At 58.1% G+C, this 22,697-nt stretch overlaps 1 protein-coding gene across 1 annotated transcript; it reads right to left on the bottom strand.

Annotated features, from left to right (window-relative positions):
- Positions 1 to 1,642: 1,642 nt before the first annotated feature.
- tmem102 (transmembrane protein 102) lies at positions 1,643 to 4,888 on the bottom strand. Its single transcript, XM_031899643.1, has 3 exons — positions 4,731 to 4,888; positions 4,191 to 4,363; positions 1,643 to 3,923 (listed from the first exon to the last, which is right to left on the bottom strand). The coding sequence occupies exons 2-3, from the start codon at positions 4,360 to 4,362 to the stop codon at positions 2,866 to 2,868; spliced, it is 1,230 nt and encodes a 409-aa protein (XP_031755503.1). The 5' UTR covers position 4,363; positions 4,731 to 4,888; the 3' UTR covers positions 1,643 to 2,865.
- Between the last annotated feature and the right edge of the window lie 17,809 nt (positions 4,889 to 22,697).

Here is a 22,697-nt window from a genome sequence, read left to right as displayed (position 1 = left end):
AACGGCACTCACCATGTTCAGCCAACTGTAGACTCCTCCTACATTAATCCTTGTATACCCAAATGGCACTAACCATGTTCAGCTACCTGTAACTCCTCCTACATTAACCCTTCTATACCCAAACAGCACTCACCATGTTCAGCCAACTGTAGACTCCTCCTACAATAATCCTTGTATACCCAAATGGCACTAACCATGTTCAGCTACCTGTAACTCCTCCTACATTAACCCTTCTATACCCAAACAGCACTCACCATGTTCAGCTACCTGTAGACTCCTCCTACATTAACCCTTCTATACCCAAACGGCACTCACCATGTTCAGCTACCTGTAACTCCTCCTACATTAACCCTTCTATACCCAAACAGCACTCACTATGTTTAGCTACCTGTAGACTCCTCCTACATTAACCCTTCTATACCCAAACGGCACTCACCATGTTCAGGTACCTGTAGACTCCTCCTACATTAACCCTTCTATACCCAAACGGCACTCACCATGTTCAGCTACCTGTAGACTCCTTCTACATTAACCTTTCTATACCCAAACAGCACTCGCCATGTTCAGTCAACTGTAGACCCCTCCATTAACCCTTCTATACCCAAATCTGTAACCTTGTTATGGGCTAAGGGGGCCCAGCCTGAAGGCCAGTTAGGGGGGGATTTGGGGTGAGTGCTTATTTGTGCCCTGGGTACCCCTGGAACTATAGCGGGGTGACTGTTACCCCAATGTTTCTATATATCTGTAACCTTGTTATGGGCTAAGGGGGCCCAGCCTGAAGGCCAGTTAGGGGGGGATTTGGGGTGAGTGCTTATTTGTGCCCTGGGTACCCCTGGAACTATAGCGGGGGTGACTGTTACCCCCAATGTTTCTATATATCTGTAACCTTGTTATGGGCTAAGGGGGCCCAGCCTGAAGGCCAGTTAGGGGGGGATTTGGGGTGAGTGCTTATTTGTGCCCTGGGTACCCCTGGAACTATAGCGGGGTGACTGTTACCCCCAATGTTTCTATATATCTGTAACCTTGTTATGGGCTAAGGGGGCCCAGCCTGAAGGCCAGTTAGGGGGGGATTTGGGGTGAGTGGGTATTTGTGCCCTGGGTACCCCTGGAACTATAGCGGGGTGACTGTTACCCCAATGTTTCTATATATCTGTAACCTTGTTATGGGCTAAGGGGGCCCAGCCTGAAGGCCAGTTAGGGGGGGATTTGGGGTGAGTGGGTATTTGTGCCCTGGGTACCCCTGGAACTATAGCAGGGTGACTGTTACCCCAATGTTTCTATATATCTGTAACCTTGTTATGGGCTAAGGGGGCCCAGCCTGAAGGCCAGTCAGGGGGGATTTGGGTTGAGTGGTTATTTGTGCCCTGGGTACCCCTGGAACTATAGCGGGGTGACTGTTACCCCAATGTTTCTATATATCTGTAACCTTGTTATGGGCTAAGGGGGCTCAGCCTGAAGGCCAGTTAGGGGGGGATTTGGGGTGAGTGCTTATTTGTGCCCTGGGTACCCCTGGAACTATAGCGGGGTGACTGTTACCCCAATGTTTCTATATATCTGTAACCTTGTTATGGGCTAAGGGGGCACGGGGGACTGGGGGGCAGAAAGCTCAGTATATTGGGAATGTAAGAGGCACAGACTCTGCTTTGCATGAATATACATTTAATTGGAGGTACAATTGGCACAGACACTCACATATATGGAAACAGCACAATGGAAGCCAAGCCTTTTCCTTCATTAACTTTCTAGGAACTCAGGAGATTAAAGGGGAAGTGTTCCCTGTTCATAAACTGTAGCAGTTTTTAGTTCCCAGTTTATTCTGAATCTGATATCAAGGGGGCGCTGTTCTCTTGCAGGTTATGGAAACGACTCTGCTGGGAAGTAACAAAGTAACCAAAGGGAGAGGGGAAGCCTCGAATGCTCAGGAGAAGTTTGGCTTTGGGAGAAACCATTTTTATTTTTCATTTCTTGTTCATGGGAGCAGCACTGTCCCCCCAACTGAAACTCACCCCAATTTCTCTGAGGAACCAGCTACTGCCCACCCTCTCCAGCTGGTTCTGACAGGGCAAGACTAAAGGTAGCATTGGACCCCCAATCTGTCTTTTGGTGTCAGAACATGGGGTTCCCTGTGCCTGAACATGGGCCTCCCTTTGCCTGAACATGGGCCTCCCTGTGCCAGAACATGGGCCTCCCCGTGCCTGAACATGGGCCTCCCTTTGCCTGAACATGGGCCTCCCCGTGCCAGAACATGGGCCTCCCCGTGCCTGAACATGGGCCTCCCTTTGCATGAACATGGGCCTCCCCGTGCCTGAACATGGGCCTCCCCGTGCCAGAACATGGGGTTCCCCGTGCCAGAACATGGGCCTCCCCGTGCCAGAACATGGGCCTCCCCGTGCCAGAACATGGGCCTCCCCGTGTCAGAACATGGGGTTCCCCATGCCTGAACATGGGCCTCCCTTTGCATGAACATGGGCCTCCCTGTGCCAGAACATGGGCCTCCGTTTGCCAGAACATGGGGTTCCCTGTGCCTGAACATGGGCCTCCCTGTGCCTGAACATGGGCCTCCCTGTGCCTGAACATGGGCCTCCCTGTGCCTGAATATGGGGTTCCCTGTGCCAGAACATGGGCCTCCCTGTGCCAGAACATGGGGTTCCCTGTGCCAGAACATGGGCCTCCCTGTGCCAGAACATGGGGTTCCCTGTGCCAGTACGTAAGGCTCCCTGTGCCAGAAGAAGGGGCTTGGTCTCCACTACCCCTGAGCTGTGCTCCATGGGCTGAATTTGCCCCAGTAATTATTATACTTTATCCCTATAGAGAATCATATTCACATGAGTAGAGATTGGGGCCCCACAAAACATGAGTTTGGCTTTAGCTGGGGGAGCAGGAGGACCCCCTCTCCTCTTCCCGCTGGTCCCGCTCCTCCTTCTCCTCCCTCTCTCCTCCCTTAATGGCCTCCTTGGCCTCCTTCACGGCCTCCCGCAGGTGGGTGACTGGCTGCGCCCGGATCTCCGACACCCTACGGGCCAGGTAGGGGCCCCTGGAGAGGCCGCTCAATAGGTCGCACCCCGGCAGGAAGGGGTTGGGGCAGGACCCTCGCAGGAAGTAGCAGGAGAGTTCCTCCAGTAGCCCCAGGAAGCAGGAAGCAGCATTCTGGGGGCGGCACAGATACCCCCGGGGCAGCCTCTCGCAGGCATGAAGGAGGGTCACCCATACCACATAGGGCCCCGGGGCGTTGGGCCCCTGCAGGAAAGGCCTCAGTACGGCCACAGATGCCCTCAGTACCCGGGACAGGGCCGGATGTAGGCAGCGCCTCATGAACAGTTCTACCCCGGGGAAACTCACTCTCCACTGCCCTTCTGCCCCCCACGGAAGGAGGTGGAAAAGTCGGGGGGGTCCTCGGTCTTCATCCACCCAGTCTTCCAGGTACTGCACCCCCCCCGGCCACCCGCGCACCTCCACCGCCGGCACCACATCGAAGCGCAGGAACACGTCGCTGGGGTCGGAGAAGAGGAGGGACACACAGTTGCCCCAGGGTTCTGCCCCTTCCAGGCACAGGTGGGGGGCAGGGGCAGGAAGGGAGGACATGGCAGAGAGGAGGGAGCTGGTGAACCAAAGAGAAACAGTATAGGGGGAGACGTAGGGGGTTCCAGAGCCGAGCTGGGGGTGAGGGGGGGTTCCAGAGCTGAGCTGGGGGTGAGGGGGGTCCCACAAGCAGAGGGGCACCCAGTAATGGCACGGGGAGGCCTGCCGGAGGGGCGCGGGGCTGGGGAGGCGCAGGGTGGGCACCAAGATGGTGTAGGTTATGGGGGGGCAGGAGAGGGGGGACGTGGAGCCCAGATCCACAGGGGACACATCCAGGGACCCCGAGCACAGACCCCCCTGCAGGACAAGGAGGGAGTTTGGGGAGGGGAGAGGCTGGACTTGCTCTGAGGGGCAGAAAGGAATTGGGGGAAAGGGGAGAAAGAAAAAACCCATTAGATATTTATACATCAGCACTTCCTGTACTACACTTCCCAGCATCCCCCGTCAGCCAATGCCCATAGGGACTACAAAGACCCCACCTACCAACCAATACCCGTCCCTCCCAGCACTTCCTGTTCCTTTCCCAATATCCCTCCCAGCACTTCCTGTTCCATTCCCAATACCCCCCTCCCTCCGTCCCAGCTGTACTTGCCCCTGGGTGGGGCTCTTACCTATGAGGGAGAAGACATATTGCTTTGCTCGGAGGCAGGAGTTGAGAAGGTCCCGCCCCTGCAGAGCGCCAGAGTCCCGCCTCTCCAGCTCCTCCATCAGTTTATTGAGCTCCTCCATGCGGGACCCGGAGCAGAAGTCGACGTCGGTGAGGGGTCGGGCGGAGGAGGTCATTCTGTAAGGAGCCAAATCTCAGGGTTACATGGGGGGGGGGTCTCACCACAAGAGCTTACAATCTAAGCAGTGATGTAATTGGACACAGGGCCCCACAGCAAATGTAATTTAGGGCTCTAAGTTTTACAAAGACCTTACTGCCCCCCCTTCTCTGCAGTTACACCCCCAAATCCAAGTACAAGTAACCCCACAGCAGAATAAAGTGCCCCCCAATATATTCCCATTTTGGGGCCCAGCATTAGTGGGAGGAGTGGCCCCGGGGCAGATAAGCTGACAGGGTACATATCGGTGCAACATGGCAGCTCCCACAGGGGGGGGGGGGGTCTCACACAGTTTGGGGGTTACAGAGGGGCCCCTGCTCCCCGTACCTGTATTTCTGTCGGTACCGACTTCCTGGATCACTCGGTTCGGTTCTATTCTCGGCGCTGCCCAACCCACATGTTCCCTTCCCTGTAATTCTGTTCTGCCGCCGGCACTTCCTGGGAGATGAACGGAACCGCAGCCCCGCCCTCCTACCTGCACAGCCCCGCCCACCTCTTACCTACCCCGCCCCTCCTACCTGCACAGCCCCGCCCACCTCTTACCTACTCCGCCCCGCCCACCTCTTACCTACCCCGCCCCTCCTACCTGCACAGCCCCGCCCACCTCTTACCTACCCCGCCCCTCCTACCTGCACAGCCCCGCCCACCTCTTACCTACTCTGTCACTGCTACCTGCACAGGTACAGCCCCGCCCCCTCTATATACAGCCCCACCTACCCTGCCACTTGTTACCTGCACAGGTACAGCCCCGCCCCCTCTATATACAGCCCCACCTACCCTGCCACTTGTTTACCTGCACAGGTACAGCCCCGCCCCCTCTATATACAGCCCACCTACCCTGCCACTTGTTACCTGCACAGGTACAGCCCCGCCCCTCTGTATACAGCCCCACCTACCCTGCCACTTGTTACCTGCACAGGTACAGCCCCGCCCCCTCTATATACAGCCCCACCTACCCTGCCACTTGTTACCTGCACAGCTCAGCCATTACTCCCAGCACCGGGACACGTACCTTGGGCAGAACTGGGCAGAACTGCACAAACACTCATAAGGCCCCATGTAGAATATACAGTGCAGTTTTGCAGATGGTTTCCATGGCAATGGGGTTACATTGAACATAATATAATGAATGGATATTGGGACGGTGCCTATTTGGCTTTACAGACCCTTTCCGCAGTTGGTTGTGGGATATAAGGCTGCCACCTTGTGGCGATTACATGTACTCGCAACATACTGGGGCTAACTAAGCGGCTTCGGTGACTCCCTGAGCCTCTCTGCCCCCCCCCTCTGTGTTAGTGAGTAAGTACAGCCCCTGAGCCTCTCTGCCCCCCCCCTCTGTGTTAGTGAGTAAAGTACAGGCCCCTGAGCCTCTCTTGCCCCCCCCCCCCTTGTGTTAGTGAGTAAGTACAGCCCCCTGAGCCTCTCTGCCCCCCCCCCCTCTGTGTTAGTGAGTAAGTACAGCCCCTGAGCCTCTCTGCCCCCCCCCCCCCTGTGTTAGTGAGTAAGTACAGCCCCTGAGCCTCTCTGCCCCCCCCCTGTGTTAGTGAGTAGTACAGCCCTGAGCCTCTCTGCCCCCCTGTGTGTTAGTGAGTAAGTACAGCCCCTGAGCCTCTCTGCCCCCCCCCCCCCTCTGTGTTAGTGAGTAAGTACAGCCCTGAGCCTCTCTGCCCCCCCCTCTGTGTTAGTGAGTAAGTACAGCCCCTGACCTCTCTGCCCCCCCCCCTCTGTGTTAGTGAGTAGTACAGCCCCTGAGCCTCTTCTGCCCCTCTGTGTTAGTGAGTAAGTACAGCCCCTGAGCCTCTCTGCCCCCCCTCTGTGTTAGTGAGTAAGTACAGCCCCCTGAGCCTCTCTGCCCCCCCCCTCTGTGTTAGTGGAGTAAGTACACCCCTGAGCCTCTCCTGCCCCCCCCTCTGTGTTAGTGAGTAAGTACAGCCCCTGAGCCTCTCTGCCCCCCCCCCCTCTGTGTTAGTGAGTAAGTACAGCCCTGAGCCTCTCTGCCCCTCCCCTCTGTGTTAGTGGAGTAAGTACAGCCCTGAGCCCTCTGCCCCTCCCTCTGTGTTAGTGAGTAAGTAGCCCCTGAGGCCTCTCTGCCCCCCCCCCTCTGTGTTAGTGAGTAAGTTACAGCCCCTGATCTCCTGCCCCCCCCCTCTGGTTAGTGAGTAAGTACAAGCCTGAGCCTCTCTGCCCCCCCTCTGTGTTAAGTGAGTAAGTACAGCCCCTGAGCCTCTCTGCCCCCCCCCTCTGTGTTAGTGAGTAAAGTACAGCCCCTGAGCCTCTCTGCCCCCCCCCTCTGTGTTAGTGAGTAAGTACACGCCCCCTGAGCCTCTCTGCCCCCCTCTGTGTTAGTGAGTAAGTACAGCCCCTGAGCCTCTCTGCCCCCCCCCTCTGTGTTAGTGAGTAAGTACAGCCCTGAGCCCTCTCTCCCCCCCCCCTCTGTGTTAGTGAGTAAGTACAGCCCCTGAGCCTCTCTGCCCCCCCCCTCTGTGTTAGTGAGTAAGTTACAGCCCCTGAGCCTCTCTGCCCCCCCCTCTGTGTTTAGTGAGTAAGTACGCCCCTGAGCCCTCTCTGCCCCGCCCTCTGTGTTAGTGAGTAAGTACAGCCCTGAGCCTCTCTGCCCCCCCCCCTCTGTGTTAGTGAGTAAGTACAGCCCTGAGCCTCTCTGACCCCCCCTCTCGTGTTAGTGAGTAAGTACAGCCCCTGAGCCTCTCTGCCCGCCCCCCCTCTGTGTTAGTGATAAGTACAGCCCCTGAGCCTCTCTGCCCCCCCCTCTGTGTTAGTGAGTAAGTACAGCCCCTGAGCCTCCTCTGCCCCCCCCTCTGTGTTAGTGAGTAAGTACAGCCCCTGAGCTCTTCTGCCCCCCCCCTCTGTGTTAGTGAGTAAGTACACCCCCCTGAGCCTCTCTGCCCCCCCCCCTGTGTTAGTTGAGTTAGTACAGACCCCCTGAGCCCTCTGCCCCCCTCTGTGTTAGTGAGTAAGTACAGCCCCTGAGCCTCTCTGCCCCCCCCTCTGTGTTAGTGAGTAAATACAGCCCCTGAGCCTCTCTGCCCCCCCCCTCTGTGTTAGTGAGTAAGTACAGCCCCTGAGCCTCTCTGCCCCCCCCCTCTGTGCTTAGTGAGTAAGTACACAAGCCCCTGAGCCTCTCTGCCCCCCTCTGTGTTAGTGAGTAAGTAACACCCCTGAGCGCTCTCTGCCCCCCCCCTCTGATGTTAGTGAGTAAGTACAGCCCCTGAGGCTTCTCTGCCCCCCACCCCTCTGTTAGTGAGTTAAGGTGCAGCCCCTGGACTCCTCTCTGCACCCCCCCCTCTGTGTTAGTTAGGAGTAAGTACAAGCAATTGGCCCCTGAGCCCTCTGCAACCCCTCTGTGTTAGTGAGGTAAGCTACAGCCCCCTGAGCCTCTCTGCCCCCCCTCTGTGTTAGTGAGTAAGTACAGCCCCTGAGCCTCTCTGCCCCCCCATCTCTGTGTTGTGAGAAGTACAGCCCCTGAGCCAGATGCTCTGCCCTCCCCCTCTGGTTAGTGAGTAAGTAAGCCCTGAGCCTCTCATGCCCCCCCATCCTCTGTGTAGTGATAAGTACATAGCCCCTGCTCCATACTGCCAGCCGCCACCCCTGCTGTGTTAGTGGAGTAGAGTACAAGTAAGGGCCTCGAACTGCCTCGTCTTGCACCCCCCCCTCTGTACAGGACGCCCTGAGACCTCTCTGCCAGCCCCGAGAGGCCAGCCCTGCTGATGTGTAGTGAGTAAGTACACGCCCCCTGAGCCTCTCTGCCCCCCCCTCTGTGTTAGTGAGTAAGTACAGCCCCGAGCCTCTCTGCCCCCTTCCTCTGTTTTGTTAGTGGAGTAAGCTACAGCCCCCTGTGACCTGCCTCTGCCCCCCCCTCGTGTGTTAGTGAGTAATAAGCCCTGAGCCTCTCTGCCCCCCACCCCTCTGTGTTAGGTGAGTAAGTACAGCCCCTCTGAGCCTCTCTGCCCCCCTCTGTGTTAGTGAGTAAGTGACAGCCCTGAGCCTCTCCTGCCCCCCCCCTCTGTGTTAGTGAGTAAGTAACAGGCCCCTGAGCCTCTCGCCCCCCCCCTCTGTGTTAGTGAGTAAGTACAGCCCCTGAGCCTCTCTGCCCCCCCCCTCTGTGTTAGTGAGTAGTACAGCCCCTTGAGCCTCTCTGGCCCCCCCTCTGTGTTTAGTGAGTACAGTACAGCCCCTGAGCCTCTCTGCCGCCCCCCCTCTGTGTTAGTGAGTAAGTACAGCCCCTGGCCTCTCTGGGCCCCCCCCCCCTGTGTTAGTGAGTAAGTACAGGCCCCTGAGCCTCTCTGCCCCCCTCTGGTTAGTGGAAGTAAGATACAGCCCCTGAGCCTCTCTGCCCCCCCCCTCTGTGTTAGTGAGTAGTACAGCCCCTGAGCCTCTCTTGCCCCCCCCCCTTGTGTTAGTGAGTAAGTACAAGCCCCTGAGCCTCTCCTGCCCCCCCCTCTGTGTTAATGAAGTCAAGACAGCCCCTGAGCCTTCTGCCCCCCTCTGTGTTAGTGAGTAAGTACAGCCCCGTAGCCTCCTTTGGCCCCCCTCTGGTGTTAGTGAGTAAGTACCCCTGAGCCTCTCTGCCCCCTCTGTGATAGTGAGTAAGTACAGCCCCTGAGCCTCCTCTGCCCCCCTCTGTGTTAGTGAAGTAAGTAACAGCCCTGAGCCTCTCTGCCCCCCCCCCTCTGTGTTTAGCTGGTAATGTACAGGCCCCTGAGCCTCTGCTGCCCCCCACTCTGTGTTAGTGGTAAGTACAGCTGAAAGCCTTCCTGCCCCCCCCCTCTGTGTTTAGTGAGTAAAGTACAGCCCTGGCCTCTCTGCGCCCCCCCCCTCTGTGTTAGTGAGTAAGTAACAAGCCCCTGAGCTCTCTGCCCCCACTCATGTGTTAGTGAGTAAAGTACAGCCCTGAGCATCTCGCCCCTCTGTGTTAGTGAGTAAGTAGCAGCCCCCTGAGCCTCTCTGCCCCCTCATTGATTAGTGAGTAAAGTACACGCCCCTGAGCCTCTCTGCCCCCCCTCTGGTTGGTTAGTGAGTAAGTACAGCCCCTGAAGCCTCTCTCCCCCCTCTGTGTTTAGGTGAGTAAGTGACACCCCTGAGGCCTTCTCTGGCCCCCCCCCTCTGTTGTTAGTGAAGTAAAGTACAGCCCCTGAGCCTCTCTGCCCCCCCCCCTCTGTGTTAGTGAGTAAGTACAGCCCCTGAGCCTCTCTGCCTCCCCCCCTGGTTAGTGAGTAAGTACAGCCCCTGAAGCCTCTCTGCCCCCTCCCCTGCTGTGATTAGTGAGTAAGTAACAGCCCCTGGAGCCTCTCTGCCCCCCCCCTCTGGTGTTTAGTGAGTAAGTACAGCCCTGAGCCTCTCTGCCCCCCCCCCCCCTCTGTGTTAGTAGAGTAGTACAGCCCTGAGCCTCTCTGCCCCCCCCTCTGTGTTAGTGATGTAAGTACAAGCCCTTGGGAAAAGCCCTCTCTGCCCCCCCCCTCTGTGTTAGTAAGGTAAGTACAGCCCCTGACCTAAACTCTGCACCCGCACCCCCCCCCCCTCTGTGTTCAGTGAGTAAGTACAGCCCCTGAGCCTCATTGCCCCCCTCTGTGTTAGTGGTAGTACAGGCCCCCTGAGCCTCTCTGCCCCCCCCCCTCTGTGTTAGTGAGTAGTATAACAGCCGCTGAGCCTCTCTGCCCCCCCTCTTGTGTTATGAGATAAGATACAAGCCCCCTGAGCCTCTCTGCCCCCCCCTCTGTGTTTAGTGAGTAAGTAACAAAGCCCCCTGAGCCTCTCTGCCCCCCCCTCTGTGTTAGTGAGTAAGTACAGCCCCTGAGCCTCTCTGCCCCACCCCCTCTGTTGTTAGTGAGTAAGTAACAGCCCCTGAGCCTCTCTGCACCACCCCTCTGTGTTCAGTGAGTAAGTACAGCCCAATGAGCCTCTCTGCCCCCCCTTCACCTCTGTGTTAGTGAGTAAGTACAGCCCCTGAGCCTCTCTGCACCCCCCCCTCTTGTGTTTAGTGAGTAAGTACAGCCCCCCTGAGCCTCTCTGCCACCCCCCTGCTGGTGTTAGTGAGTAAGTACAGCCCCTGAGCCTCTCTGCCCCCCCCCTCTGTGTTAGTGAGTAAGTACGCCCTGAAGCCCTCCTCTGCCCCCCCCCCTCGTGTTAGTGAGTAAGTCAGCCCTGAGACTCTCTGCCCCCCCCCCTTCTGATGTTAGTGAGATAAGTACAAGCCACTGAGCCTCATCTGCCCCCCCCCTCTTGTTTACGGTGAGTAAGTACAGCCCTGAGCCTCTCTTCCCCCCTCATGGTAGTGCAGTAGTAACAGCCCCCTAAGCCTCTCTGCCCCCCCCTCTGTGTTAGTGAAGTAAGTACAGCCCTGAGGCCTCCTGCCCACCCCCCCCCTCTGTGTTAGTGGAGTAGTACAGCCCCTGAGCCTCTCTGCCCCCCCCTCTGTGTTAGTGAGTAAGTACGCCCTGAGCCTCTCTGCCCCCCCCCTCTGTGTTAGTGAGTAAGTACAGCCCCTGAGCTCTCTGCCCCCACCCCCACCTCCTGTGTTAGTGAGTAAGTATCACGCCCCCTCGAGCCTCTCTGCCCCCCCCCCCTCTGTGTTAGTGAGTAAGTACAGCCCCTGAAGCCTCTCTGCCCCTCTGTGTTATGAGTAAGTTAAGCCCCCTGAGCCTCTCTGCCCCCCCCCTCTGTGTTAGTGAGTAAGTACAAGCCCTGAGCCTCTCTGCCCCCCCCCCTCTGATTTAGTGAGTAGTACAGCCCCTGAGCTCTCTGCCGCCTCTGTGTTAGTGAGTACGTACAGCCCATGACCTCTCGCCCCCCCCTCTGTGTTAGTGAGTAAGTACAAAAGCCCTCTGGCCTTTCTGCCCCCCCATCTGTTGTTGTGAGTAAGGTAACAGCCCCTGAGCTCTTCTGACCCCCCCTCTTGTTAGTGAGGTAAGTACAGCCCCTGAGCCTCTCTGCCCCCACCTCTGTGTTAGTGAGTAGTACAGCCCCTGAGCCTCTCTGCCCCCCCTCTGTGGTTAGTGAGTAGTAAGGCCCCTGAGCCTCTCTGCCCCCCCCTCTGTGTTTAGTGAGTAATACAAGCACACCTGAGCCTCTCTGCCCCCCCGCCTCCTGTGTTAGTGAGTAAGTACAGCCCCTGAGCCTCTCTGCCCCCCCCTTCTGATGTTAGTGAGTAAGTACAGCCCCTGAGCCTCTCTGCCCCCCCCCCCCCGACCCTCTGTGTTAGTGAGTAAGTACAGCCCCTGAGCCTCTCTGCCCCCCCCCCTCTGTGTTAGTGAGTAAGTACAGCCCCTGAGCCTCTCTCTGCTGCCCCCCCTCTGTGTTAGTAGAGTAAGTACAGCCCCTGAGCCTCTCTGCCCCCCCCCCTCTGTGTTAGTGAGTAAGTACAAGCCCCTGAGCCCTCTGCCCCCCCTCTGTGTTAGTGAGTAAGTACAGCCCCTGAGCCTCTCTGCCCCCCCCCCTCATGTGTTAGTGAGTAAAGTACAGCCCCTGAGCCTCTCTGCACCCCCCCCCTCTGTGTTAGTGAGTAAGTACAGCCCCTGAGCCTCTCTGCCCCCCCCCTCTGTGTTAGTGAGTAAGTACAGCCCAGCTGAGCCTCATCTGCCCCCCCCTCTTGTGTTAGTGAGTAAGTACAGCCCCTCGAGCCTCTCTGCCCCCCTCTGTGTTAGTGAGTAAGTACAGCCCCTGGAGCCTCTCTGCCCCCCCTCTGTGTTAGTGAGTAAGTACAGCCCCTGAGCCTCTCTGCCCCCCCCCCTCTGTGTTAGTGAGTAAGTAACACGCCCCTGAGCCTAACTCGCCCCCCCCCCTCTGTGTTAGTGAGTAAGTACAGCCCCTGAGCCTCTCTGCCCCCCCCCTCTGTGTTAGTGAGTAAGTACAGCCCCTGAGCCTCTCTGCCCCCCCCCTCTGTGTTAGTGAGTAAGTACAGCCCCTGAGCCTCTCTGCCCCCCCCTCTGTGTTAGTGAGTAAGTACAGCCCCTGAGCCTCTCTGCCCACCCCCCTCATTCGTGTTAGTGAGTAAGTACAGCCCCTGAGCCTCTCTGCCCCCCCCCTCTGTGTTAGTGAGTAAGTACAGCCCCGAGCCTCTCTTGCCCCCCCCCCTCTGTGTTAGTGAGTAAGTACAGCCCCTGAGCCTCTCTGCCCCCCCACCCTCTGTGTTAGTGAGTAAGTACAGCCCCTGAGCCTCTCTGCCCCCCCCCCCCTACTTGTGTTAGTGAGTAAGTACAAGCCCCTGAGCCTCTCTGCCCCCCACCCTCCTGTGTTAGTGAGTAAGTACAGCCCTGAGCCTCTCCTGTCCCCCCTCTTATGTTAGTGAGTAAGTACAGCCCCTGAGCCTCTCTGCCCCCCCAACCCTCTGTGTTAGTGAGTAAGTACAGCCCCTGAGCCTCTCTGCCCCCCCACTCTGTGTTAGTGAGTAAGTACAGCCCCTGAGCCTCTCTGCCCCCCCCTCTGTGTTAGTGAGTAAGTACAGCCCCTGAGCCTCTCTGCCCCCCCCTCTGACATGACTTCCCATGTGTATAGTGAGTAAGTACAGCCCCTGAGCCTCTCACTGCCCCCCCACCTACTGTGTTAGTGAGTAAGTACAGCCCCATGAGCCTCTCTTCCTTTTGGCCCCCCCCATCTGTGTTAGTGAGTAAGTACAGCCCCTGAGCCTCTCTGCCCCCCCCCTCTGTGTTAATATTAGAGTAAGTACAGCCCGGACCTCCTGAGCCTCTCTGCCCCCCCACCTCTGTGTTAGTGAGTAAGTACAGCCCCTGAGCCTCTCTGCCCCCCCCTCTGTGTTAGTGAGTAAGTACAGCCCCTGAGCCTCTCTGCTGCCCCCCCCCCTCTGTGTTAGTGAGTAAGTACAGCCCCTGAGCCTCTCTGCCCCCCCCCTCGGTGTTAGTGAGTAAGTACAGCCCCTGAGCCTCTCTGCCCCCCCCCCCTATCTGTGTTAGTGAGTAAGTACAGCCCCCATGAGCCTCTCTGCCCCCCTCTGTGTTAGTGAGTAAGTACAGCCCCTGAGCCTCTCTGCCCCCCCCTCTGTGTTAGTGAGTAAGTACAGCCCCTGAGCCTCTCTGCCCCCCTCTGTGTTAGTGAGTAAGTACAGCCCTGAGCCTCTCTCCCCCCCCTCTGTGTTAGTGAGTAAGTACAGCCCCTGAGCCTCTCTGCCCCCCCCCCTCTGTGTTAGTGAGTAAGTACAAGCCCCTGAGCCTCTCTGCCCCCCCCCCCCCTCTGTGTTAGTGAGTAAGTACAGCCCCTGAGCCTCTCTGCCCCCCCCCCTCTGTGTTAGTGAGTAAGTACAGCCCCTGAGCCTCTCTGCCCCCCCCTTCTGTGTTAGTGAGTAAGTACAGCCAAAAACCCTGAGCCTCTCTGCCCCCCCCCTCTGTGTTAGTGAGTAAGTACAGCCCCTGAGCCTCTCTGCCCCCCCCCTCTGGGTGTTAGTGAGTAAGTACAGCCCCTGAGCCTCTCTGCCCCCCCCCTCTGTGTTAGTGAGTAAGTACAGCCCCCTGAGCCTCTCTGCCCCCCCCCCTCTGTGTTAGTGAGTAAGTACAGCCCCTGAGCCTCTCTGCCCCCCCCCCCTCTGTGTTAGTGAGTAAGTACAGCCCCTGAGCCTCTCTGCCCCCCCCCCCCCCCTCTGTGTTAGGAGTAAGTACAGCCCCTGAGCCTCTCTTGCCCCCCCCCCTCTCCTGTGTTAGTGAGTAAGTACAGCCCCTGAGCCTCTCTGCCCCCCCCTCTGTGTTAGTGAGTAAGTACAGCCCCTGAGCCTCTCTGCCCCCCCCCTCTGCCTGTTAGTGAGTAAGTACAGCCCCTGAGCCTCTCTCCCCCCCCCCCTCTGTGTTAGTGAGTAAGTACAGCCCCTGAGCCTCTCTGCCCCCCCCCCTCTCTGTGTTAGTGAGTAAGTACAGCCCCTGAGCCTCTCTGCCCCCCCCCCTCTGTGTTAGTGAGTAAGTACAGCCCCTGAGCCTCTCTGCCCCCCCCCTCTGTGTTAGTGAGTAAGTACAGCCCCCTGGCCTCTCTGCCCCCCCTCTGTGTTAGTGAGTAAGTACAGCCCCCTGAGCCTCTCTGCCCCCCCCTGTGTAGTGAGTAAGTACAGCCCCTGAGCCTCTGGCCCCCCCCCTCTGTGTTAGTGAGTAAGTACAGCCCCTGAGCCTCTCTGCCCCCCCCCCCTCTGTGTTAGTGAGTAAGTACAGCCCCTGAGCCTCTCTGCCCCCCCCCCTCTGTGTTAGTGAGTAAGTACAGCCCCTGAGCCTCTCTGCCCCCCCCCCATGTGTTAGTGAGTAAGTACAGCCCCAGCCTCTCTGCCCCCCCCTGTGTTAGTGAGTAAGTACAGCCCCTGAGCCTCTCTGCCCCCCCCCCCGTGTTAGTGAGTAAGTACAGCCCCTGAGCCTCTCTGCCCCCCCCCTCTGTGTTAGTGAGTAAGTACAGCCCCTGAGCCTCTCTGCCCCCCCCCCTCTGTGTTAGTGAGTAAGTACAGCCCCTGAGCCTCTCTGCCCCCCCCCCTCTGTGTTAGTGAGTAAGTACAGCCCCTGAGCCTCTCTGCCCCCCCCTTCTGTGTTAGTGAGTAAGTACAGCCCCTGAGCCTCTCTGCCCCCCCTCTGTGTTAGTGAGTAAGTACAGCCCCTGAGCCTCTCTGACCCCCCCCCCTCTGTGTTAGTGAGTAAGTACAGCCCCTGCCTCTCTGCCCCCCCCCTCTGTGTTAGTGAGTAAGTACAGCCCCTGAGCCTCTCTGCCCCCCCCTCTGTGTTAGTGAGTAAGTACAGCCCCTGAGCCTCTCTGCCCCCCCCCCCCTCTGTGTTAGTGAGTAAGTACAGCCCCTGAGCCTCTCTGCCCCCCCCCCCTCTGTGTTAGTGAGTAAGTACAGCCCCTGAGCCTCTCTGCCCCCCCCCCTGTGTTAGTGAGTAAGTACAGCCCCTGAGCCTCTCTTGCCCCCCCCCCTCTGTGTTAGTGAGTAAGTACAGCCCCTGAGCCTCTCTGCCCCCCCCTCTGTGTTAGTGAGTAAGTACAGCCCCTGAGCCTCTCTGCCCCCCCCTCTGTGTTAGTGAGTAAGTACAGCCCCTGAGCCTCTCTGCCCCCCCCCTCTGTGTTAGTGAGTAAGTACAGCCCCTGAGCTCTCTGCTGCCCCCCCCTCTGTGTTAGTGAGTAAGTACAGCCCCTGAGCCTCTCTGCCCCCCCCTCTGTGTTAGTGAGTAAGTACAGCCCCTGAGCCTCTCTGCCCCCCCCCTCTGTGTTAGTGAGTAAGTACAGCCCCTGAGCCTCTCTGCCCCCCCCTCTGTGTTAGTGAGTAAGTACGCCCCCTGAGCCTCTCTGCCCCCCCCCCTCTGTGTTAGTGAGTAAGTACAGCCCCTGAGCCTCTCTGCCCCCCCCTCTGTGTTAGTGAGTAAGTACAGGCCCCCTGAGCCTCTCTGCCCCCCCCTCTGTGTTAGTGAGTAAGTACAGCCCCTGAGCCTCTCTGCCCCCCCCTCTGTGTTAGTGAGTAAGTACAGCCCCTGAGCCTCTCTGCCCCCCCCCTCTGTGTTAGTGAGTAAGTACAAGCCCCTGAGCCTCTCTGCCCCCCCCCTCTGTGTTAGTGAGTAAGTACAGCCCCTGAGCCTCTCTGCCCCCCCCCTCTGTGTTAGTGAGTAAGTACAGCCCCTGAGCCTCTCTGCTCCCCCCCCTCTGTGTTAGTGAGTAAGTACAGCCCCTGAGCCTCTCTGCCCCCCCCCCCTCTGTGTTAGTGAGTAAGTACAGCCCCTGAGCCTCTCTGCCCCCCCCCTCTGTGTTAGTGAGTAAGTACAGCCCCTGAGCCTCTCTGCCCCCCCTCTGTGTTAGTGAGTAAGTACAGCCCCCTGAGCCTCTCTGCCCCCCCCCCCCTCTGTGTTAGAAGTACAGCCCCTGAGCCTCTCTGCCCCCCCCCTGTGTTAGTGAGTAAGTACAGCCCCCTGAGCCTCTCTTGCCCCCCCCTCTGTGTTAGTGAGTAAGTACAGCCCCTGAGCCTCTCTGCCCCCCCCCCCTGTGTTAGTGAGTAAGTACAGCCCCTGAGCCTCTCTGTCCCCCCCCCTCTGTGTTAGTGAGTAAGTACAGCCCCTGAGCCTCTCTGCCCCCCCCCCTCTGTGTTAGTGAGTAAGTACAGCCCCTGAGCCTCTCTGCCCCCCCTCTGTGTTAGTGAGTAAGTACAGCCCCTGAGCCTCTCTGCCCCCCCCTTGTGTTAGTGAGTAAGTACAGCCCCTGAGCCTCTCTGCCCCCCCCCTCTGTGTTAGTGAGTAAGTACAGCCCCTGAGCCTCTCTGCCCCCCCCCCTCTGTGTTAGTGAGTAAGTACAGCCCCTGAGCCTCTCTGCCCCCCCCCTCTGTGTAGTGAGTAAGTACAGCCCCTGAGCCTCTCTGCCCCCCCCCTCTGTGTTAGTGAGTAAGTACAGCCCCTGAGCCTCTCTGCCCCCCCCCCTCTGTGTTAGTGAGTAAGTACAGCCCCTGAGCCTCTCTGCCCCCCCCCCTCTGTGTTAGTGAGTAAGTACAGCCCCTGAGCCTCTCTGCCCCCCCCCTCTGTGTTAGTGAGTAAGTACAGCCCCCTGAGCCTCTCTGCCCCCCCCTTGTTAGTGAGTAAGTACAGCCCCTGAGCCTCTCTGCCCCCCCCTGTGTTAGTGAGTAAGTACAGCCCCTGAGCCTCTCTCCCCCCCCCCCTCCTTGTTAGTGAGTAAGTACAGCCCCTGAGCCTCTCTGCCCCCGCCCCCCTCTGTGTTAGTGAGTAAGTACAGCCCCCTGAGCCTCTCGCCCCCCCCCTCTGGGTAGTGAGTAAGTACAGCCCCCTGAGCCTCTCTGCCCCCCCCTCTGTGTTAGTGAGTAAGTACAGCCCTGAGCCTCTCTGCCCCCCCCCCTCTGTTAGTGAGTAAGTACAGCCCCTGAGCCTCTCTGCCCCCCCCCTCTGTGTTAGTGAGTAAGTACAGCCCCGAGCCTCTCGCCCCCCCCCCCCTCTGTGTTAGTGAGTAAGTACAGCCCCTGAGCCTCTCTGCCCCCCCCTCTGTGTTAGTGAGTAAGTACAGCCCCTGAGCCTCTCTGCCCCCCCCCTCTGTGTTAGTGAGTAAGTACAGCCCCTGAGCCTCTCTGCCCCCCCCCCCTCTGTGTTAGTGAGTAAGTACAGCCCCTGAGCCTCTCTGCCCCCCCCCTCCAGCCCCTGAGCCTCTCTGCCCCCCCCCCTGTGTTAGTGAGTAAGTACAGCCCCTGAGCCTCTCTGCCCCCCCCCCCTCCTCTGTGTTAGTGAGTAAGTACAGCCCCTGAGCCTCTCTGCCCCCCCCCCCTCTGTGTTAGTGAGTAAGTACAGCCCCTGAGCCTCTCTGCCCCCCCCCCTCTGTGTTAGTGAGTAAGTACAGCCCCTGAGCCTCTCTGCCCCCCCTCTGTGTTAGTGAGTAAGTACAGCCCCTGAGCCTGTCTGCCCCCCCCCTCTGTGTTAGTGAGTAAGTACAGCCCCTGAGCCTCTCTGCCCCCCCCCCCTCTTGTTTAGTGAGTAAGTACAGCCCCTGAGCCTCTCTGCCCCCCCCTCTGTGTTAGTGAGTAAGTACAGCCCCTGAGCCTCTCTGCCCCCCCTCTGTGTTAGTGAGTAAGTACAGCCCCTGAGCCTCTCTGCCCCCCCCCTCTGTGTTAGTGAGTAAGTACAGCCCCTGAGCCTCTCTGCCCCCCCCTCTGTGTTAGTGAGTAAGTACAGCCCCTGAGCCTCTCTGCCCCCCCCCCCTCTGTGTTAGTGAGTAAGTACAGCCCCTGAGCCTCTCTGCCCCCCCCCCCTCTGTGTTAGTGAGTAAGTACAGCCCCCTGAGCCTCTCTGCCCCCCCCTCTGTGTTAGTGAGTAAGTACAGCCCCTGAGCCTCTCTGCCCCCCCCCCTCTGTGTTAGTGAGTAAGTACAGCCCCCTAGCCTCTCTGCCCCCCCCTCTGTGTTAGTGAGTAAGTACAGCCCCTGAGCCTCTCTGCCCCCCCCCCTGTGTTAGTGAGTAAGTACAGCCCCTGAGCCTCTCTGCCCCCCCCGTGTTAGTGAGTAAGTACAGCCCCTGAGCCTCTCTGCCCCCCCCCCTCTGTGTTAGTGAGTAAGTACAGCCCCTGAGCCTCTCTGCCCCCCCCCCTCTGTGTTAGTGAGTAAGTACAGCCCCTGAGCCTCTCTGCCCCCCCCCCCCTCTGTGTTAGTGAGTAAGTACAGCCCCTGAGCCTCTCTGCCCCCCCCCTCTGTGTTAGTGAGTAAGTACAGCCCCTGAGCCTCTCTGCCCGCCCCCCCCTCTGTGTTAGTGAGTAAGTACAGCCCCTGAGCCTCTCTGCCCCCCCTCTGTGTTAGTGAGTAAGTACAGCCCCTGAGCCTCTCTGCCCCCCCCTCTGTGTTAGTGAGTAAGTACAGCCCCTGAGCCTCTCTGCCCCCCCCCCTCTGTGTTAGTGAGTAAGTACAGCCCCCTGAGCCTCTCTGCCCCCCCCCTCTGTGTTAGTGAGTAAGTACAGCCCCCTGAGCCTCTCTGCCCCCCCCCCTCTGTGTTAGGGGATAAGTACAGCCCCTGAGCCTATTATATTGTATATATCTGGTAGAGTTCAATTGTTTGTTGGGGCTTAGTTCCCCTTGAAAGACTCCCAATAATAACAACAGATATAAACATATTTAGGCCAATGCCCTTACTGAGCAGGGGCAGTAAATACCCAAAGCTGCTGTGGGGGGGGGGGGGGTAATAGTGAGAGAGAAACTGGGACACAGTTGCTATTATTAGTGCCCCCCAGGGAGGAACATTATATATTCAGGTAACACAGCGGGGGGCGCCAGAGATTCCCCTCACAGTAAATATCATTCTGCTCTATAGTGCCCCTTATATTAAAGGGTAAGTTAACCTCACAGCTTTAGCGCTAACTTACAAATCAGCGAAGTTGTAATCTGTGCGTTACCCACAATCCCAGTGAAATTACAGGCACGACATTGGCCAACTCTTCTACTGCGCCCCCTGTGGCTCCCTCGTCTGTGGCAATCGGCGCTGAAGGGAGTGAATATGCCCCTGTGGGGCAGCAAGAACTTCCCCTCCTGGGCCCCCCCACATCTCCAGAGGATAATAAGGAGCGACCCGGTTGGGCGGCCAATTGCACGTTACAGTATATTGGTACCAGGATACGGGGGGGGGCAGTGTATAAACTGCACAACTTTCCCTTTAACTTCCTGCCTGGGCTGCATCTCCTTGTAATGCTTGGGTGGGGGTACAAGAGTCGCTGCCCCCTAAAGGGAATCATTTCATTGCCCCCGCCCTCTCCCGGGGCCCCTCCCTGCGCACAGGTGTAACCAGTAATGGACCCACCCGACCCCCATTCTTTGCCGTTCGTATAGTGCCCCCCAGTTCCATATACCCGGCACTCACACCGGCCAATGGGGCGCCCCAGATGCACTCACAGCACAGATGGACAAACAACTTTCCCTTTAATTAGAAATGGTACAAAAATATTGAGGAAGGAGGAAAGGTCCCCTTGGGGGGCCCACTGCCAGCACCCCTCACATATGGAGCAGCTGATTGGCCAACACTTGCTAGTGAGACACCCAGAGATTGGTCCCATCACAGGGCCATGGCCGCCCAGCCGCAGATTAGCAGGATGCCACCCAGCGGTGCCGCCTTGGTCAGTGTGGGGTCCCCCGTCAGAGCCTGATAATAGAATGTTCCACTGAAAAGAACCATTCCCGACGTCAGCAAGGAGCCGGCCTGTGGGGGGAGAGGAGAGAGTGGGGCATTAGGGGCAGTTACTGTATCTGTGCCCCCCTGCAGGGGGAGGTACCATCTACTTTGGATCCCCCTCCCAGACACAGATGGTACAGTCCGCTTTAGATTCCCCTCCCAGGCACAGATGGTACAGTCAGTTTTAGATTCCCCTCCCGGGCACAGATGGTACAGTCTGCTTTAGATCCCCCTCCCGGGCACAGATGGTACAGTCTGCTTTTACGTTCCCTCCCGGGCACAGATGTACATTCCCCTCCCGGGCACAGATGGTACAGTCTGCTTTAGATCCCCCTCCCGGGGCACAGATGGTACAGTCTGCTTTAGATCCCCCTCCCGGGCACAGATGGAACAGTCTGCTTTACGTTCCCCTCCCGGGCACAGATGGTACAGTCTGCTTTAGATCCCCTCCCGGGCACAGATGGTTACAGTCTGCTTTAGATCCCCTCCCGGGCACAGATGGTACAGTCTGCTTTACGTTCCCCTACAGATGGTACAGTCTGCTTTAGATCCCCTCCCGGGCAGAGATGGAACAGTCTGCTTTATGTTCCCCTCCCGGGCACAGATGGTACAGTCTGCTTTAGATCCCCCTCCCGGGCACAGATGGTACAGTCTGCTTTACATTCCCCTCCCGGGCACAGATACAGTCTGTCCCTCCCGGCACAGATGGTACAGTCTGCTTTAGATCCCCCTCCCGGGCACAGATGGAACAGTCTGCTTTACGCGTCCCCTCCCGGCACAGATGGTACAGTCTGCTTTAGATCCCCCTCCGGGCACAGATGGTACAGTCTGCTTTACATTCCCCTCCCGGGCACAGATGGTACAGTCTGCTTTAGACCCTCCCGGGCACAGATGGTGTCTGCTTTAGATCCCCCTCCCGGGCACAGATGGTACAGTCTGCTTTAGGTTCCCCTCCCGGGCACAGATGGTACAGTCTGCTTTAGATCCCCCTCCCGGGCACAGATGGTACAGTCTGCTTTACATTCCCCTCCCGGGCACAGATGGTACAGTCTGCTTTAGATCCCCCTCCCGGGCACAGATGGTACAGTCTGCATTCCCCTCCCAGGCACAGATTAGATCCCCTCCCGGGCACAGATGGTACAGTCTGCTTTAGATCCCCCTCCCGGGCACAGATGGTACAGTCTGCTTTAGGTTCCCCTCCCGGGCACAGATGGTACAGTCTGCTTTAGATTCCCCTCCCGGGCACAGATGGTACAGTCTGCTTTAGATCCCCCTCCCGGGCACAGATGGTACAGTCTGCTTTAGGTTCCCCTCCCGGGCACAGATGGTACAGTCTGCTTTAGATCCCCCTCCCGGGCACAGATGGTACAGTCTGCTTTAGATCCCCCTCCCGGGCACAGATGGTACAGTCTGCTTTACATTCCCCTCCCAGGCACAGATGGTACAGTCTGCTTTAGATCCCCCTCCCGGGCACAGATGGAACAGTCTGCTTTACGTTCCCCTCCCGGGCACAGATGGTACAGTCTGCTTTAGATCCCCCTCCCGGGTACAGATGGTACAGTCTGCTTTAGATCCCCCTCCCGGGCACAGATGGTACAGTCTGCTTTACATTCCCCTCCCGGGCACAGATGGTACAGTCTGCTTTAGATCCCCCTCCCGGGCACAGATGGAACAGTCTGCTTTACGGTCCCCTCCCGGGCACAGATGGTACAGTCTGCTTTAGATCCCCCTCCCGGGCACAGATGGTACAGTCTGCTTTACTTTCCCCTCCGGGCACAGATGGTACAGTCTGCTTTAGATCCCCTCCCGGGCACAGATGGTACAGTCTGCTTTAGATCCCCCTCCCGGCACAGATGGTACAGTCTGCTTTAGGTTCCCCTCCCGGGCACAGATGGTACAGTCTGCTTTAGATCCCCCTCCCGGGCACAGATGGTACAGTCTGCTTTAGATCCCCCTCCCGGGCACAGATGGTACAGTCTGCTTTACATTCCCCTCCCAGGCACAGATGGTACAGTCTGCTTTAGATCCCCCTCCCGGGCACAGATGGTACAGTCTGCTTTAGATCCCCCTCCCGGGCACAGATGGTACAGTCTGCTTTAGGTTCCCCTCCCGGGCACAGATGGTACAGTCTGCTTTAGGTTCCCCTCCCGGGCACAGATGGTACAGTCTGCTTTAGATCCCCCTCCCGGGCACAGATGGTACAGTCTGCTTTAGGTTCCCCTCCCGGGCACAGATGGTACAGTCTGCTTTAGATCCCCCTCCCGGGCACAGATGGTACAGTCTGCTTTAGATCCCCCTCCCGGGTACAGATGGTACAGTCTGCTTTAGATCCCCCTCCCGGGTACAGATGGTACAGTCTGCTTTAGATCCCCCTCCCGGGCACAGATGGTACAGGCTACCCTATATGCCAGTGCCCTGCCAAGGCAGAAATGGGTGAAAAAGGCCTTTAACATCACATGACAGTGGGAACCAATGGAAAGCTTTAGTGCCACTGCACTAACTAGAGTGCAAGCTTATTGGGCAAGTGTGACCAAAAACCCTTATACTGCCCCCATGTTTAGCCAGTGCATGATCTAGCCAAGATGGTGGCAGCCCATTGTTCTGTTTTGCCAGCCCAGGGGCAACGCAACCACTGAACTCCTCACAAACAGGGATTTCCCTTGGGGACCAAAATA

The sequence above is a fragment of the Xenopus tropicalis genome, chromosome 3 (genome assembly GCF_000004195.4).
Source record: "Xenopus tropicalis strain Nigerian chromosome 3, UCB_Xtro_10.0, whole genome shotgun sequence".
Classification (NCBI taxonomy): domain Eukaryota; kingdom Metazoa; phylum Chordata; class Amphibia; order Anura; family Pipidae; genus Xenopus; species Xenopus tropicalis.
The sequence above is the reverse complement of the archived record's forward strand: the minus strand, read 5'-3'. Positions and strand labels throughout refer to the sequence as shown.